The sequence below is a fragment of the Podarcis melisellensis genome (genome assembly GCF_964234715.1).
Source record: "Podarcis melisellensis genome assembly, chromosome: 16".
Lineage (NCBI taxonomy): Eukaryota > Metazoa > Chordata > Lepidosauria > Squamata > Lacertidae > Podarcis > Podarcis melisellensis.
In genome coordinates this window covers 9,931,210-9,947,965 of record NC_138533.1, presented here as the reverse complement: position 1 = coordinate 9,947,965, position 16,756 = coordinate 9,931,210, and the positions used below count along the sequence as shown (strand labels likewise).

The following is a 16,756-nucleotide window of genomic DNA, read 5'->3' as shown; positions in this document are numbered from 1 at the left end:
GCGGGGTTTCCCCCCTTTTTTCCCCCTTTCCCTAAGCCGCTAAACCGCTTATCAGCTGATCAGCAGCTAAAAGCCGCTAAAATGCTAATAGCGTTAATCCGCTAAGCTGTCAATGGGCTTGCTTTGCAAGACGAAAAAACCGCTATACGAAGAGCTTCGCGGAATGGATTAATTTCGTCTTGCGGGGCACCACTGTACCCCGAGCCGTTGGGGGAAGGGGGGAGCTATGCCGCTTTGCCGGGGTGCTCCCTCCTTGGCTCGCTGTAAAGCGGCAAAGCGGGAGCCTCCCATCCCAGCTCGCCATAAGTGGCTCCTGCCGGCGGCGGGGGGATCCCACCGCCGTCCATACGGCTCAGGGGCGACGCCAGTACAGTGAATGTGTGGCGTCACTACGCACAGCGCATGTGCGCGACACCGCACATGCGTTGTATGTAGCGGTTTGCCACCGGCGGCACCCAAATGCCATATGGACGGAGGTGGGATCCTCTGCTCACGGCTGCAGCCGCGAATGGAGGATCCTCCATATGCGGCTGCGGTGCCACAGTGGCTGCTTGGGCCGTCGTGTCCGGGTGGCAGGGCAAGCATGCCGCGGGGTGCCTTTTAGTCACCCTCCCAAACATGGAACCTGGGGCACACCGCCCCCCCTTGCAACGCCACTGTATCACTGCCTCCTGTGGAAGTGAGTTCCATAGTTTAACTCTCTGCTGAATGAAGGAGGACTCCAGGAATCTCAGATAAAGATGTGAATTTGTACATTTAAACAAAGGGGACTGCAACCTCTCCAGGTTGCGATGTGGGAAGCTGTTGGCCCTGCAGTGTCTTGGTATTCATGCACAAACATTTGCATCAGGTCAAGTAGACCTGCCCTTATCGATTTCCCATTTTTGTCCTAGTCCTAGATTCCCATCACATTCATTAATTAGTCACATTCATTAGTTCTCATGAAGTCGTATCAGTTTTGTACCAGTGAGATCCTTTGATACTTGCTGTACTTTTAATTTATATTCCTGTAGGGTGGGGATTAACGGCAGAACGAAAAAGGATTTTGCGTGCCTTTATGGCAGCCAAGGGACTTGTACTTGGAGCCTGGAAGAATAAACATCAACACCTATGAATTTGCAATTAAAAAATCCTCATGAAAATTCATAAGTACCTTGAGTTCCATCGTGCCCGATAAACACCCCCCCCCTTTTTAGCAAAGTCATTTCTGCATAATATATGGCATTTTGTAGGTTATATTCATTAAGATATATATTTTTTTAATCAACTAATACATGCATGTTTTCTCCTAACATATTCATCTTCATATGCATTACTCGGCTGGAGAACTGTGCTGCAAAATTTCAGAGGGGTGCGGATTTTGAAGAGGGGCTGCATTGCAGTTCGCATCTTGTGTCAAAAAGTACGACTTAAGCAGGTTTGCTTTTAAATGCAAACTGAATTTCTTCGCCATCCCTTGCAAAGAGACAGGAGCTTGCAGGAAATAAGCAATGGTACGAAGGCATACAGGTGTTATGACACTCATCCAGGAAGACTCCTCCCCACTCCATAAAATTACATTAGTCCATAATTATGTTTATAGCTCAGATTTTCATGGTGGGGCATGGGGGTGGGGCAGACATGCCCTTCTTAAATCTCAGCCAGTCTGTAAGCTCCTTAGGCAGCCACACTGTTTTCTTTAGTTGCCTACCACTTTTATTTCTTGTTGGAATTCTCTGCATTTGTGACTTCAATATTTCACCTTTAAGAAACTCCCCTCCATCTTGGGCTCCCTTCTCTTTGGAGTATTTCTGACCATGGGTTCTCACCCATGGTACAGTGGTACCTCTGGTTATGTACTTAATTCGTTCTGGAGGTCCGTTCTTAACCTGAAACTGTTCTTAACCTGAAGCACCACTTTAGCTAATGGGACCTCCTGCTGCTGCTGTGCAGCAGCCGTGCAATTTCTGTTCTCGTCCTGAAGCAAAGTTCTTAACCCAAGATACTATTTCTGGGTTAGTGGAGTCTGTAACCTGAAGTGTATGTAACCTGAAGCGTATGTAACCCAAGGTACCACTGTAGTTCCTTAAGCTTTTTCGAAATTGGCCTTCTTAAAGCCCAGAGTACATGTCTGACCACACTCAGCGTTCCCTTGCCTCTGTAACATGAAACCCAAGAGGACAGGAGAGTCCCCTGTTGCCAGGCACAGAAAACAGGAGATTTGAAGCATATAGGAGTCTCCTGTTGCGATTTAGGCTCCAGCCAGGGCCATCTTTAGCAGGGTGCACCAGGTGCAAATATCTGCCCAGCGCCCCCAAATTACCATAGATGGGGGGGGGTGAAGCTGCGCACTGCCAGCTATTGGGGGGCAACTCTCCCCATGCAATCCCCGCAGAGGCTTGGGAGGGAAGCTGCGTGCCGGCCAGCCGTATGGTTGGCGGGGCGCAGCTTCCATCCTAAGAAGAAGAAGAAGAGTTTGGATTTGATATCCCACTTTATTACTCCCCTAAGGAGTCTCAAAGCAGCTAACATTCTCCTTTCTCTTCCTCCCCCACAACAAACACTCTGTGAGGTGAGCGGGGCTGAGAGACTTCAGAGAAGTGTGACTGGCCCAAGGTCACCCAGCAGCTGCATGTGGAGGAGCAGGGAAGCGAACCCGGTTCCCCAGATTACAAGTCCACTGCTCTTAACCACTACACCACACTGGCTCTCTGCAGGGACCGCTGTCCTCCCGTGGAGGCTGGGGAAGGAAGCTGCATGCCCGCCAGCCATATGGTTGATGCAGTGACGTAGCGTGGGTTGTCAGCACCCGGGGCAAGGCAAGTAATTTGCGCCCCCTAACCCTAACCCCCAGATGTTGCGCCCGGTGCGGCTGGTCCCCCCTGCACCCCCCACGCTATGCCACTGGGTTGATGACACATAGCTGGTGGGCGTGCAGGGAAAGGGGAGGGCCTCTGGCAGAGCCGCACAGCTCCCCCACTTGCTGGGTGCCCCTGAGAGGCCGACACCCTGGCGCAATGCACCACTAAGCCCTATGGGAAAGACGGCTCTGGTTCCAGCAAAGAATACAAAGGGCATCCCTAAACTGGGACATTTGGAGTGGGGGGGGGGCTGTTGCAATTTGGGATTAGAGCAACGCCCTGACTGCAATGAGGGCGAAGGCTATCGCATTGCAACACTCAGCAACTCCCGAAGAGACAAGGCAATGGGGAAAGAGTCTTGGCAAGGCTTGGACATTGGAACAAAGCCACACTGAACTAAAGCAACCTACAAACAGTGAGCTGTACCCTGCTTATCAATGTACAGAGAGGCCCTTGCAGTCTCCAGTTCTGACTTCTGAGATCCCATCACCTTAATCCTCACTGTCAGGGTCAGACACACATGCAGCTCTTGGTTGTTTGGGCTGGGAGTGATAAAGAGTGTGGAATTGACACATCTTACCTGCAGGGCTGGGACGCGGGTGGCACTGTGGGTTAAACCACAGAGCCTAGGACTTGCCGATCAGAAGGTCGGCGGTTCGAATCCCTGTGACGGGGTGAGCTCCCGTTGCTCGGTCCCTGCTCCTGCCAACCTAGCAGTTCGAAAGCACGTCAGGTGCAGGTAGATAAATAGGTACCACTCTGGCGGGAAGGTAAACGGCGTTTCCGTGCGCTGCTCTGGTTCGCCAGAAGTGGCTTAGTCATGCTGGCCACATGACCCGGAAGCTGTCTGCAGACGAACGCCGGCTCCCTCGGCCTATAGATGAGTGTGCAACTCCAGAGTCGGTCACGACTGGACCTAATGGTCAGGGTTGCCTTTACTTTTACCTTTTTACCTGCAGGGCTGCAGCGCAGTTCCCAAGAGCAACAGAGGTTAATGAAGATCTTTCCAAAACGGAGACCAGGATCATTTCCCCTGCTGGCCAAACAGAAAGGGCAGAAAATGAAAAATCCTTCTGAGTCCAGCATCCCATTTCATTTCTTTTCAATTTAATCATTTGGCAATTATAAGAACAATCAAGAAAGCTGTTCCAGAAGAAGTTACTCCTGCTCATGGTATTCTGCAAGAAAATAAATCCCACTGGAATTTGCTTTCACAGGAGGCAATAATTTTCTTGGCGATATTGTGTTAAGAGCCCACCAGTTTCCTCATAAAAGGTAAAGGGACCCCTGACCATTAGGTCCAGTCGTGACCGACTCTGGGGTTGCGGCGCTCATCTCGCTTTACTGGCCGAGGCAGCTGGCATACAGCTTCTGGGTCATGTGGCCAACATGACTAAGCCGCTTCTGGCGAACCAGAGCAGCACACAGAAATGCCGTTTACCTTCCCGCCGGAGCGGTACCTATTTATCTACTTGCACTTTGACGTGCTTTCGAACTGCTAGGTTGGCAGGAGCAGGGACCGAGCAATGGGAGCTCACCCCGTCACGGGGATTCGAACCGCCGAACTTCTGATCGGCAAGTCCTAGGCTCTGTGGTTTAACCCACAGCGCCACCCGCGTCCCTTAGTTTCCTCATAATTTGTTTCTATTATTATTATTATTATTTATTAAATTTGTATACCATGCTTTACCATAGATCTCAAGGCGGTTTCTATAGTCACTTGCTATTCTTACTCTTTGATGTTACTTTTGCCATTATAGCCAAGTCCAATACTTTATGAAGCCATTTATTCCAATAAGGGAGTGATGCAACTTTCCAGTTTTGAGCCCATAACATTCTTGCAGGTGTTTACAGATAAGATGTAACTTCCTTATATTCTGTTTATAATAGCGGACATGTACTTCTGTAATGCTTTATTTATTTTTCTTATCTATTTTGTATTACTGCATACTTTGTATACTGTAACTTTGAGTTGTGAACCACCCTGAGACCTGCAGGTATCGGGTGGTATAATCATAATCATAATCGATCCAAGGGAACTTCCTACTTTGATATTTTTGCTCTGACTGTCATAAGCATCTTCCAGTATTTTAGTGCAGAGCTACAGGTCCACCACATAGGATAATTGCAGCAATTGTTAGAAGGCATAGGCAAACTCCAGCCCTCCAGATGTTTCGGACTACAATTCCCATCATCCCTGCCCACTGGTCCTGTTAGCTAGGCATGATGGGAATTGTAGTCCCAAACATCTGGAGGGCCGGAGTTTGCCTATGCCTGGTTAAAGGCATTGTGCCTCTGAATACCAGTTGCTAGAAACTGCAGCTGGGGAGAGTTGCTGCCGGGTTCAGGCCCTGCTTTTGGGATTCCCGTTGGTTGCCATGGTGAGAACAGGGTGCTGGACTAGATGGGCCACTAGCCTGATCCATCAGTCCCCTCTTCCATTTTTATGTTCCATTGTGCTTTTTGCATCTCTGGCATACTTTCGAATATGATTTATCTGTCGCTCCAAATGTTACAGGGGCGTAATCCCATTTCAAACTGCAGCTGGGAGATTGCCTTCAAAAAGGCAACAGCCAGGGGAACAAAATATGGTACTAGACGTATGCTTGATGTTTTATTATGCTTTTATATTTGTTGGCTGCCACCCTGAGTGGCTGGGGCAACCCAGTGAGATGGGTGAGGTACAAATAATAAAATTCTTCTTCTTCTTCTTCTTCTTCTTCTTCGTCAGCAAACCTTTTCAGCAGGGGGCTGGTCCACTGTCCCTCAGACCTTGTGGGGGGCCGGACTGTATTTTTTTTAAAAAAATAATGAACGAATTCCTATGCCCCACAAATAACCCAGTGATGCATTTTAAATAAAAGGACACATTCTACTCATGTAAAAACATGCTGATTCCCGGACCGTCCGGGGGCCGCATTTAGAAGGCGATTGGGCTGGATCCGGCCCCCGGCCCTATTTTGCCTACCCATGGCTTAGAGGATGATTGCCTTAAAGGGAGATTAGAGAAGTTCACAAGGGATGGGCAAATCTGTCTGTTTCAGGTTTTCTAAGTTTCTCATTTTCCCCGATCTCATATTCGGTTCTCCACGTTGCAGCAGAAGTTTGTGGGATTTTGCTTTTTAAAGCAAAATGAAGATCCGTCAGCGTTTCAGTGCTAACTTCTCCTAATATGGACATGGGTCACTAGATTGGCCTTTGGCCTGATCTAGGAAGCCTCTTCTGATGTTCTTATGGGTAACGACATACCCTCCAACATTTCTCCGATGAAAATAGGGTCGCCCTAGTCAATAATAATAATAATAATAATAATAATAATACCCCACCCATCTGACTGGGTTGCGCCAGCCACTCTGGGTAACTTCAAACAAATATTAAAAGATAATAAAACATTAAACATTTAAAAGAACTTCCCTATACAGATGTTTTATAAAGGTTTCATAGTTTCTTATCTCCTTGGCTCAGGGGTTGCGTAACCTCATACACTCCAACAGAGGCGTCCTAAGGAAAAGCTGGACATTCCAGTATCAAATTGGAAAGTAGGACGGCTTCTGTAAATCCGGGTCTGTCCCTGGAAAATAGGGACACTTGGAGGGTCTGTAACGGTGAGGGATGGCTGCTGCTTCCACGCCCGGCCTGTGGAACCTGATTGGCCGCTGTGATGACAGGATGTTGGACTAGCCGGGCCTTTGGGCGTGATCCAGCAGGTCCTTACGTTAATCCCTTCTACAACGAAATGAGATACCGCAGACGGTAAACATTTCTGTTGGCCCATCTCTCTTTAAGATTCAGTCCTTTTCATTTCGCTGACCTTTCAGGGTGCGTCAAATGTTCTGTCTGCCCCCGTGGTTGTTTTGTAACTGAGGGCTTAGCCACAGTCACATTTCTTCTTTCAAGGAACAGTCCGCCATTGAAAGCTCTGCGTCTGAGTGGCCTTTTATTTATTTTTTGCTCTGGAGATTTCCCCTCGAAAACCCGCTCTTTAAAGCCCAAAGCTTTGTTGGAGAGGTTGTGGGAACCTTGGGACATATTTTCATGCTTGGCGGGAATGCAAAACTCAGACCAGCCAACTGTCCCTTTTCTCCAGGGATAGTCCTGGATTTACAGAAGCTGTCCTGGAGGGTCTGGGTCAAAATACTTGGGGAGGGGAGACAGGCAGGCTAATATGAATAATAAGAAGAAACAACAACTGTTTAATGTGACAGCCTGTTGCAGATCCAATTCAACACCATTGGTTCAGTTCCCATCAAGAGGCAATAGACAACCAGTGTGTTTTCGGATGGGTTTGATTCCCTGTCTGCTTAGCCTGCTCTGCAGGCCTGAGGCACCTCTTTGCTTTAATCCAAGGTACCCTGGCAACAGCATCCCTTCCCTGGTTACGCCCTCCGTGGCGACAGTGATGTCACCAGCTCCACCCACTCTGGCATCCTCCTCCTCTCCCTCCCAAACAGGGGTGGTGACCTGATGGGGGAGAGAGAGAGAGGGAGAAAGAGAAAGAGAGAGAAGGGGGTGTTCCTCCTTGGCTTGTCAGGCCTAATGAAAAGGGTGGCATGCCAAAAAAAAAAACTTTCGAGATGGATGAATCTATCAGTTTCAGTTTCTCTCAGGCCATGTTTATTCCATACATTTAAAGCGCTACGATATGCTTTAAATGGCCCCCAAAGAAGCCTGGGAGCTGTACAGTGGTACCTCAGGTTACATATGCTTCAGGTTACATACGCTTCAGGTTACTGACTCCGCTAACCAAGAAATAATGCTTCAGGTTAAGAGCTTTGCTTCAGGATGAGAATAGAAGCACCACTAGCTAAAGTGGTGCTTCAGGTTAAGAACAGTTTCAGGTTAAGTACGGACCTCTGGAACGAATTAAGTACTTAACCTGAGGTACCACTGTAGTTTGCTAAAGGTGCTGACAGTTGTTAGGAGACCCTTCCTTCCCCTCACAGGGCCGCAGTTCTCAGGAGTTTCCTGTGAAGAAAGATTGACTGTTAAAACCAGTGCTATTTTTTGAGAAAAAATACAAAGAATCCACCCCCTCATGTTCTCTTATAATGGCAATGGTGCACACCTGAGAGGTGCCAGAACTGAGTTCTGGTGAGTTCTGGCTAAGAAAAGCCCTGGTTAAAACCACTTTGTAGCTCTGGGTGTGGAACAGGGGCTTCTGAACAACTCCAAGCACTCTTAACAGGAATCAGGGGTGCCATTTTGAATAAAATATAGGAGTGGGGGTAAGGCCAGGTAAGCCCCGGTCTGCATAATCGGTCACATGATGCGGCCCATGTCACTTTTGAATGCCAATGTCTATCAATTTTGAGGGGCCCCTCAAATATTTTATTGGGGCGGCAGTGAAGGGACTTCGGCACCTAGGAATTGGCCCCTATATGACTTGTTCCAAAAAATCCTGTACAGTGGTACCTCGGGTTACAGACGCTTCAGGATACAGACTCCGCTAACCCAGAAATATTACCTTGGGTTAAGAACTTTGCTTCAGGATGAGAACAGAAATCGTGCGGCGGCGGGGGCGGCGGCAGCGGGAGGCCCCATTAGCTAAAGTGGTGCTTCAGGTTAAGAACAGTTTCAGGTTAAGAACGGACCTCTGGAACGAATTAAGTTCTTAACCCGAGGCACCACTGTCATTTGTTACAGGTGCTGAGAGTTGTTAGGAGACCCCACCTCCACCCCCATTCACCTCACATTTACAGTTCTGTTTTCCGCGAAGAGGGATTGGTTGTTAAACTGCTCTCTGCCTGGCTGGACTAGGCCCTTGAACTTTGACTACTTCAGCTCCTGCTTCCTGGTTGGAGTCCAGCTGGACGTGCCCTTTCCCAAGATACTCCATTGAGTATCCCTTCCCTCTTGGTTTTCCATTCCCGGACACCTGCCCCTCCAACAGCCAGCCAGCACTTCATGTCCACTGAGTAGGATCAACTCTCCTGGTTGAGCTCTTTTGAGGCTCCCCCACACACATAGGATCCCCCCTCCCTGCTCCAAAGTTGCTTTTGTAATCCCCACCCAGTCTTGTACCTGGGTCTGGCTTGCCACATCCACAGCAGACATTAAAAGAGCCAGTGTGGTGTAGTGGTTAAGAGCGGTAGTCTCATAATCTGGGGAACCGGGTTCGATTCCCCGCTCCTCCACTTGCAGCTGCTGGGTGACCCTGGGCCAGTCACACTTCTCTGAAGTCTCTCAGCCCCACTCACCCCACAGGGTGTTTGTTGTGGGGGAGGAAGGGAAAGGAGAATGTGAGCCGCTTTGAGACTCGTTAAAGGGAGTGAAAGGCGGGATATCAAATCCAAACTCTTCTTCTTCTTCTAAAAGGTGATATATCTTTTTTAAACAGTCATGGCTTCCCCCAAGAACCATGGGAACTGTAGTGAGTTAAGGGTGCTGAGGGTGGCTGGGAGACCCACCTATTCTCCTCACAGAGATCCCGGGTTCTCCTATGCACTTTCATGTGTTACAGTAGTACCTCGGGTTAAGAACTTAATTCATTCCGGACGTCCGTTCTTAACCTGAAACTGTTCTTAACCTGAGGTACTACTTTAGCTAATGGGGCCTCCCGCCGCCACCGCCCCGCCGCCGCACGATTTCTGTTTTCTTTTTTTTTTTTCATGCATAATTTTTATTAATTTGCATAATACAAAATACAAAAACAAAGTATAAAAGTTCAATTCTCATTTTCACAGATTTTTAAGTATGACTTCCTTCAACCTTTCCACAAATCATCCGTACTAATCTTTTTTAAAGTTTCGCATTTCTTAATTTGTAATGCCATTAATCGTTCTAATTCTTCCATTTCTCTTTAGACAATACCCTTTACTTTTTACAGAGCTCCTTTGAAACGCACGATTTCTGTTCTCATCCTGAAGCAAAGTTCTTAACCCGAGGTACTATTTCTGGGTTAGCGGAGTCTGTAACCTGAAGCATCTGTAACCTGAAGCGTCTGTAACCCGAGGTACCACTGTATTTTCACAAAGATATACATTCTTATGCACACTTTACCCTAGCATGTACATTCTTTGCACACATTACTTGCCTGGGGAACGGCCGGCGCTTCAAGAGAACTGTGAATTCCGACGGAAGACTGTATTTTGGTCCACCTGTTGTTTTGGGAAGTATGAATTGAGAACTCTGCTTTAAAAAAGAACATAGTTGGAATTCTCCCCCACCCGTTAGGAATACAGGAAACTTCTTTCTACCCTGTTAGACCACTGGTCCAGACAGCTAGGCGTTTTCTACACTGAGTGGCAGCAGCCTCTCCGGGATTTCAGGCAAATGCTCTGTTGCTGAGCTCTGGCCTTCCCCCTTAAAATAAAGCAATATTCTAGTCCTCAAGGTATGGAGAAGAGGATTGATTAAAATAGGAAGCTGACTTATAGCAGGACCCTGGGGGCATCTACAGGCATTCAGGCATTCCCAGCCCTCCCTGGTCCCACTGACCTATGTCCCTTTCTATTCTAGAATAATGACATGGAATTGGGATCTAACACTTTCCAGGGTCGTTTTAGTATTCAAATTAAGCTCCCAGCGTGCTGCAGCTCTTGACCTCTCCCGTATTTTAGCTCCCCTATGACTCCCCCACAAGGCATCCCCAAACTGAAAGCAAACCTTCCCTTCCCCAGTGTGAAAACAGGTGAGGCAGGAAGGGAGCAGCCTTTTCTCTCTTCAAGGAAACAGCTCCCCAGGGGCCCGTGTTTCCTTCTGAGCGCTCAGCCCAGCCAGTCCTGTGGGAGGTGGCCTCCCTCCCCGCCCCTTACCTGTGCTCAGGTGCTTCAGCTATAAATTCTTACCTGGAGGCGCTCGCTGGCAATCCCTGATCGCCCTGCCGCTCGGTCAACCTGCCTTGGGAGTTTACAAAAGCCCGTGACGAAGTGTGCCTCGGACACCTGTCCGCCCCACATCCCCAGATCCTCGCCATGGAACGGAATATCCTGCAGACGGTCGCCCTGGCCTTGATGCTCCTGGCATTGTGCCCAGGTGAGCAGATGGCAAAGTGGGTGGCTTGGAGCTTCGGGGGGGGGAGGCAAATGGGGAGGGTGATCAGCCCCACAGATATTGTCGGGCAGGGGCAAAAACCTGTGGCAAATCTTGTGCTGGACTTTTGTCAGGCAAGGCGATAACAAAGGGGTGTTGGGCACCTTTTGCAGGTGTGTCGAAAGGGAGAATGGCAGACGGGTGTGGCTGGAGAAGGTGGAAGGAAGGAGAGTCGTTATTCTAGGGAACGGTGTGCTCTTTCTATGTGGCGGTGGGCTTGATGTTGTGGGGGCCTCGAGGATAAGACCTGAGGCTCCTTCAGGCTGGGGGGGTTTGTTTCGGTGGATGTATCCTGCTACATGTCATTGCCGCAATAATAATTCATTAGCTGTGGATTTATACTGGGCTGTCCAGACATCATTCTGCTTAGTTGTTTTGCAATGCTTGCCCCAGTGCTGGCAGCAGTGCTGGGTTACCGTATTTTTTGCTCTATAAGACTCACTTTCCCCCTCCTAAAAAGTAAGGGGAAATGTGTGTGCGTCTTATGGAGCGAATGCAGGCTGCGCAGCTATCCCAGAAGCCAGAACAGCAAGAGGGATTGCTGCTTTCACTGCACAGCGATCCCTCTTGCTGTTCTGGCTTCTGAGATTTAGAATATTTTTTCTCTTGTTTTCTTCCTCCAAAAAGTAGATGCGTCTTGTAGTCTGGTGTGTCTTATAGAGCGAAAAATACGGTACTTAGGGCACCAGCAAATCAGGGGCACCTCAGAATAGGAGGAATTTGGGGGTTGGGGGAAAGAATTTGACATTTGCAGAAGTCACCACGGGAAAAATCAAGACTTGGTTAGACTTCTTTACATTTCCTTCCCTCTCTTTTCTGCATTTTTCTGCTCTCTTTTGATTACTTATTCCCCACAAAACCGGGGGGGGGGGGGTGTCCTACTACCAGCAATCAAAACACTGCAAGGAAATCAAATTGTAAATCTGTGTTTTGTTTTGCGTTATTTTACAGATTTTATTTTATGGTTTAGCATTGTTTGTATTTTGAACCGCATATGGTGAGGGGGGTACCATAATCATTTCAGTGCTTGGAGCCTCTAGGTGTCTTTATCCCTTCCTGGTTAACATGGGATTCCTGTCCAGAGGGGCCCTAGGCAGAATCACGAAATCCTAGAGTTGGAAGGGACCCCAAGGCTCATCTAGTCCAACCCCCTGCAACGCAGGAATCTCTTGCCCAAAGTGAGGCCGAAACCCATGACCCTGAGATTAAAAGCCTCATAAAAGAGAGAGAGAGAGAGAGAGAGAGAGAGAGAGAGAGAGAGAGAGAGAGAGAGAGAGAGAGAGATTAAGAGCCTCGTGCTCTACCGACTGAGCTATTCCACCAATAAAATAAATGCAGACGTTTGTGGTATAAAAAGTTGCAGGATTTCAGCAGGTGAAGTTACAGGATGTGTACAAATGGGGGAATGAAGCAGTCTGTCTGCTCAGAAACTCTTCCAGGCGCAGCCGGGACTGGGAGTGGAATCCCGTATAACAGCCCTGTACCAACATAATCATAAAAGTACAATTTAAAAAAAAAAAGAGATCTGGAGAGGGTCCAGTTTTGTAAGGAGATCACTTTAATCTCCAGCTCATTTGTTATCGTTCCTGAGCACAGGAATGTAGATGAAAGGAAAACAAATCAGGGGCATGGGAGAGTGGGCAGAGGCCTTTTGAAGTATTGGCCTCTTTTCCAGGAAAACTGATCCTACAATAAATCTCTTGGCCTTCAGGTGCCAACGCTTTAAAGTGTCTCTTTGTTGCTTAGGTTAGGCGGGGTTTATTACTCATATATATATATATATATATATATGGAGGCATAATTAGGGTTCCTTAAGGAATTTGATCTTAAGAAGCAGTCTATCTAGCTTGGTGTTACCTACACGGGCTGGTAGCAGCTCTCCAGTTTTGTAGGCAGGAGAGATTTCCAGCCCTACCTGAAGATTAAATATGGGGTGTTCTGCAGGCAAAGCATGTGCTCTGCTGCTGACCTGGAGCCCTTCCTTTAAATATAATAGTATGATTCTAGTCCTCATGATTTTGAACAAACAGCTGCTTTTAAACAGGAACATATGAAGCTGCCTTGTACCATCTAGCTCAGCAATGCCTACACTGACTGGCAGCAGTTCTCCAGGGTTTCAGGCAGGAGAGATTCCCAGCCAATGCCAGGAACTTGGGTCCTTCTGCATGCAAAGTAAATGCTCTGCTCCTGAGCTATGGGTGCTTGCCAGCTCTAATGCACATCCCTAAGGCGCAAGAGGAGCGGAACATAGCGATCCATCAAGTTTCGCACTTCCCTGAATGCGGGCATGCAGGTTTCGGCTAAAAAGAGAGTCATTTAAAAATGCTGTTTGGAAAGAAAATGTATTTAGAAATGTGAAAGTTGAGATGGTTGTAGCCAATGTTAAATCCTAATCAGAGTAAGCCCATTAAAGTTAATAAACAGGAACGACTTAGGTTGGTTAATTGAAACATGTCTAGTGTGAGAAAATTAGGGTTGCCATATGTCCTCTTTTTCCAGGACACATCCCCTTTTTCATGGGTAGAGTTGTCATAGTGATCCATAGTTAAAAGTGGAAGTCAGCAAATGTGACTTATTTTTTGCTCTTTAAAATATGGCAACGTTAGGCGGAATCTACTTGAAGGCAACCCAATGTATATTTAATAGAAAAATGCATTTCAAACATATCTAAATGTGGACTTCCATCCATTTTTAAACACACACACACTGTAGATTAATGAAAAAGCAGGAGTGCAGGGATGTCTATGGGGACACCTGAGAAAAGGGAAGGAAGGGCTGTAAATCAGACCGACCCCAAAACCAAACAGATTTTCCTGCTGCAAGGAGGAGGAAGGCTTTTCGATAAGGAGAACAGTCCTCCCTTTAGAGGAGGGGGAGAAACAAATTCTGACTCAACCCAAAATGGGAGTGTGATGTGATTGTCAATAACAAACCTTGTTAAGACAAACAAGCTTTCCTCTGGTACAGTACTCCTGGACGTGGAAGCTCTACCAGTTGGTTGTCTATTAGGGCTGTAATGCTTCAACTAAGGAAAAAGCAAAGGCTGCTTTTTGTGGGGCTGTGGGGAGATTTCCCCTTCCCACTGCTTTCTTCAGAACCTCCCTAGTACCCCCACAAATGTCCTTTTTTGTGCATTCATGATGATCACCAGGACCGTTATGCGTGCAGGGGCGGAGGAAGGGGGGCAGTGGGGGTGGTCCGCCCCAGGTGTCATTACTGAGGGGGGTGACATTTGACGTGCCACCCGCCTGAGACTCCCAAGCCTACCCCGAGCCGTCGAGGGAGGGGGGAGCTGCGCCGCCTTGCCGGAGGCCTTCCCTCCTTCCCCCTTCGTTTTGACAGCTCGGGGGAGGCTTGGGAGTTGCGGGCAGGCGGCACATCAAATGACCCCCCCCTCAGTGATGACACCTGGGGCGGACCGCCCCTGCATGCATATGTCATCCCCCTCCATGATGACATCCGGGCTGCTTCGTGGGCGGGGGGAGCCTCCCCTGAGCTGTCAAAAAGAAGAGGGAAGGGAGGAGGGCTATTGGCAAAGCAGCGCAGCCCCCCCCCGGTCCAGGAAGCAGCCTGCCATGGGTGGGTTGCTCCACACACACCCCATGGGCGGCTCGCTCCCTTCCCATGGGCGTCTTGCCCCCTGGGACGTTGGCCGTGGTGCCCCCCGGGACGCTCGCCCTGTCGCCATGTGCACAGCATGTGTGATGCTTCGGGTGCCGGAGCCGCTAGCTCCGCCTCTTTATGTGGAGTTTTCAGTCCTGTTTTTTATGCCTGTTTTCAGTCCTGTTTTCAGTCCTGTTTTTTATGCCTGCAAAAGTTTCGGGGCAGACATCGTCCTTTATTTCCAATCAGTGCATGCCCCTTAAACTTCCTGCTGAAAGCCTGTCACTGCGATCATTTTCCTCTCGGAGTGATGCTGGATGAAGATTTTTAAAACCCCCCAAAATCCTGCATTCTTGTGGGGGGGAGGAAGGGGGAAATGACAAAGGTCCAGGAAGTTGATTCAGACCGTGGGTTCATCTAGCTCAGCCCTGTCAACACAGACTGGCAGCCTCTCTCCAGGGCTTTAGACTGGGGGGTTCTTGCATACCTTCCAACATTCCTATGGTGAAAATAGGGACACCCTATTCAACAACACTCCTGCCAATCTAGCAGTTCGAAAGCACGTCAGAGTGCAAGTAGATAAATAGGTACCACTCCGGCGGGAAGATAAACGGCGTTTCCGTGCGCTGCTCTGGTTCGCCAGAAGTGGATTAGTCATGCTGGCCACATGACCCGGAAGCTGTACGCCGGCTCCCTCGGCCAGTAAAGTGAGTTGAGCGCCGCAACCCCAGAGTCGGCCACGGCTGGACCTAATGGTCGGGGGTCCCTTTACCTTTTATTCAACAACAATGTGGGACATTATGCATGCTAAGGCTAAGCAGGTGCTCTGTCACTGAGCCACAGCCTATTTCAAGCCCCGATTGACAGGTTCTGGCCATTTCCTGCCCTGACGCTGCAAACATGCATGCCAGAATCCCTCCCAATCGAGCCAATTCTGTGGTTTCCTGACCTCCAAACCACACATTTGGCAGATGCCCCACATTTCAAGAGGGATCAGGCGAGGCTGGCGATGGTTTTCAGCAGACAGCACCAACTGCAGCCATCTGAGGTTTGATCCACCCTGATCCCAGAGGTGTTGCTGCAATGTGCTGTGCTGTGAGGGAAGGACTCTGGAAAGGAAATTGCACAATCCTTGGGTCATTCTCGCCATCAAGGGTATGCCCAGGCCTTTGCCAGAAAGATCAAGCTGACTGCTCTGGACTGGTCTAAGGGTGTAGATTCCAGAGGAGGCCAGCAAACAGAAACTGCTTACGGTTCACACTGGAATAGGTACAGTTTTGGTTTCCTATCCAGTTCTCATTTTCCCAATCTTTTATTTGATTTGTTGTATCCCTAGCCTAGGCCACTTTTTGATCTAGTGAATCTCAAAGAGGTTCATAAGCAATAAATAGCAACAACATAATAAGACATAACAGAACATCACGAATACAGCATGAATCATATAAAATAACGAACAAATCATCAATCAAACCAGCACTGCTTTTCTAGAAAAAGAGGTGCCAGAACTCACCATGAACACCTACCATGTTCTCTTAGTTAGAATGGCAATGGCACCCACCTGAGAGGTGCCGGAACTGAGTTCCAGCAAGTTCCAGCTGGAAAAAAGCCTGGAATAAAACAATTTGAATTTATAAAACACTATTAACAAAACAGCAACTAAAAAATAAGGTAAACATCAAAATTAAATTCAGTTCTCTACATTCTTACAACAGTCTACTTTAAAAAAAAAAAGTCCTGATGAAAATTCATTAGCATTTTAGTGCAAATTTCTCCCAACTTAAACTTTGCCTAATTGTACACATTTTTGCAAAGCAATTTGCTTATCATACATTTTTTGGTTTATTTGCACTAATAGATGCATTTTTATGCAGACCTGACCCTGGTACATGCACTTTTATGCCTATTACTTGCATGGAGATCTGCAAAACTTGAAGAACTGCGAATTTCAAAAGACACTGGGTTTCGGTTTGCCAATTACTGTGGAAAGTGTAAATTACATAACTTCACATTTAAATGCAAACTGAATTCGCATTGCTTGGCCATCCCTTTATGGGAGATACGGGGGGGGGCAGGAATGCTTTTGGGTTACGTTCATCAAGAGTAGATAGCTATAATTATCCTCCCACTACAGAAATCTTAGTCTGTTCATCACTGAGCATTGTATCAGGGGCAACCAACATTTGACACCCTCCATATGCTGTGAATCACAGACCCTCCAAGTGTCCCTATTTTCCAGGGACGTCTCTGATTTAGAGAAGCCATCCCAGTTTGTGATTTGAATG

The 16,756-nt window shown here is 48.0% G+C and overlaps 2 protein-coding genes across 6 annotated transcripts in view; one reads left to right on the top strand and one right to left on the bottom strand.

Moving 5' to 3' along the window:
* Nucleotides 1–16,756, bottom strand: part of LOC309358626 (uncharacterized protein) — a 43,017-nt gene that overhangs the window by 14,404 nt on the left and 11,857 nt on the right. For 4 of the 5 annotated variants that reach the window (XR_014163497.1, XR_014163499.1, XR_014163500.1 and 1 more), the window contains one exon: nucleotides 15,768–16,069. Coding sequence is in view for 1 of the 5 variants with exons in the window: in XM_081891984.1 (XP_081748110.1) it covers nucleotides 3,794–3,876; nucleotides 7,169–7,301; nucleotides 10,628–10,679; nucleotides 15,998–16,081 (352 nt within the window). In the remaining 4 variants the exon portion in view is untranslated. Of the gene's footprint in view, nucleotides 1–3,793; nucleotides 3,877–7,168; nucleotides 7,302–10,627; nucleotides 10,680–15,767; nucleotides 16,082–16,756 lie in introns of those variants that run through there. The other variant, XM_081891984.1, reaches the window with a different exon arrangement.
* MUC1 (mucin 1, cell surface associated) overlaps nucleotides 10,473–16,756 on the top strand; it is a 29,567-nt gene continuing 23,283 nt past the window's right edge. The window contains exon 1 of the mRNA XM_081891414.1: nucleotides 10,473–10,814. Coding sequence (XP_081747540.1) covers nucleotides 10,754–10,814 — 61 coding nt within the window. The 5' untranslated portion in view covers nucleotides 10,473–10,753. The remainder of the gene's footprint in view (nucleotides 10,815–16,756) is intronic.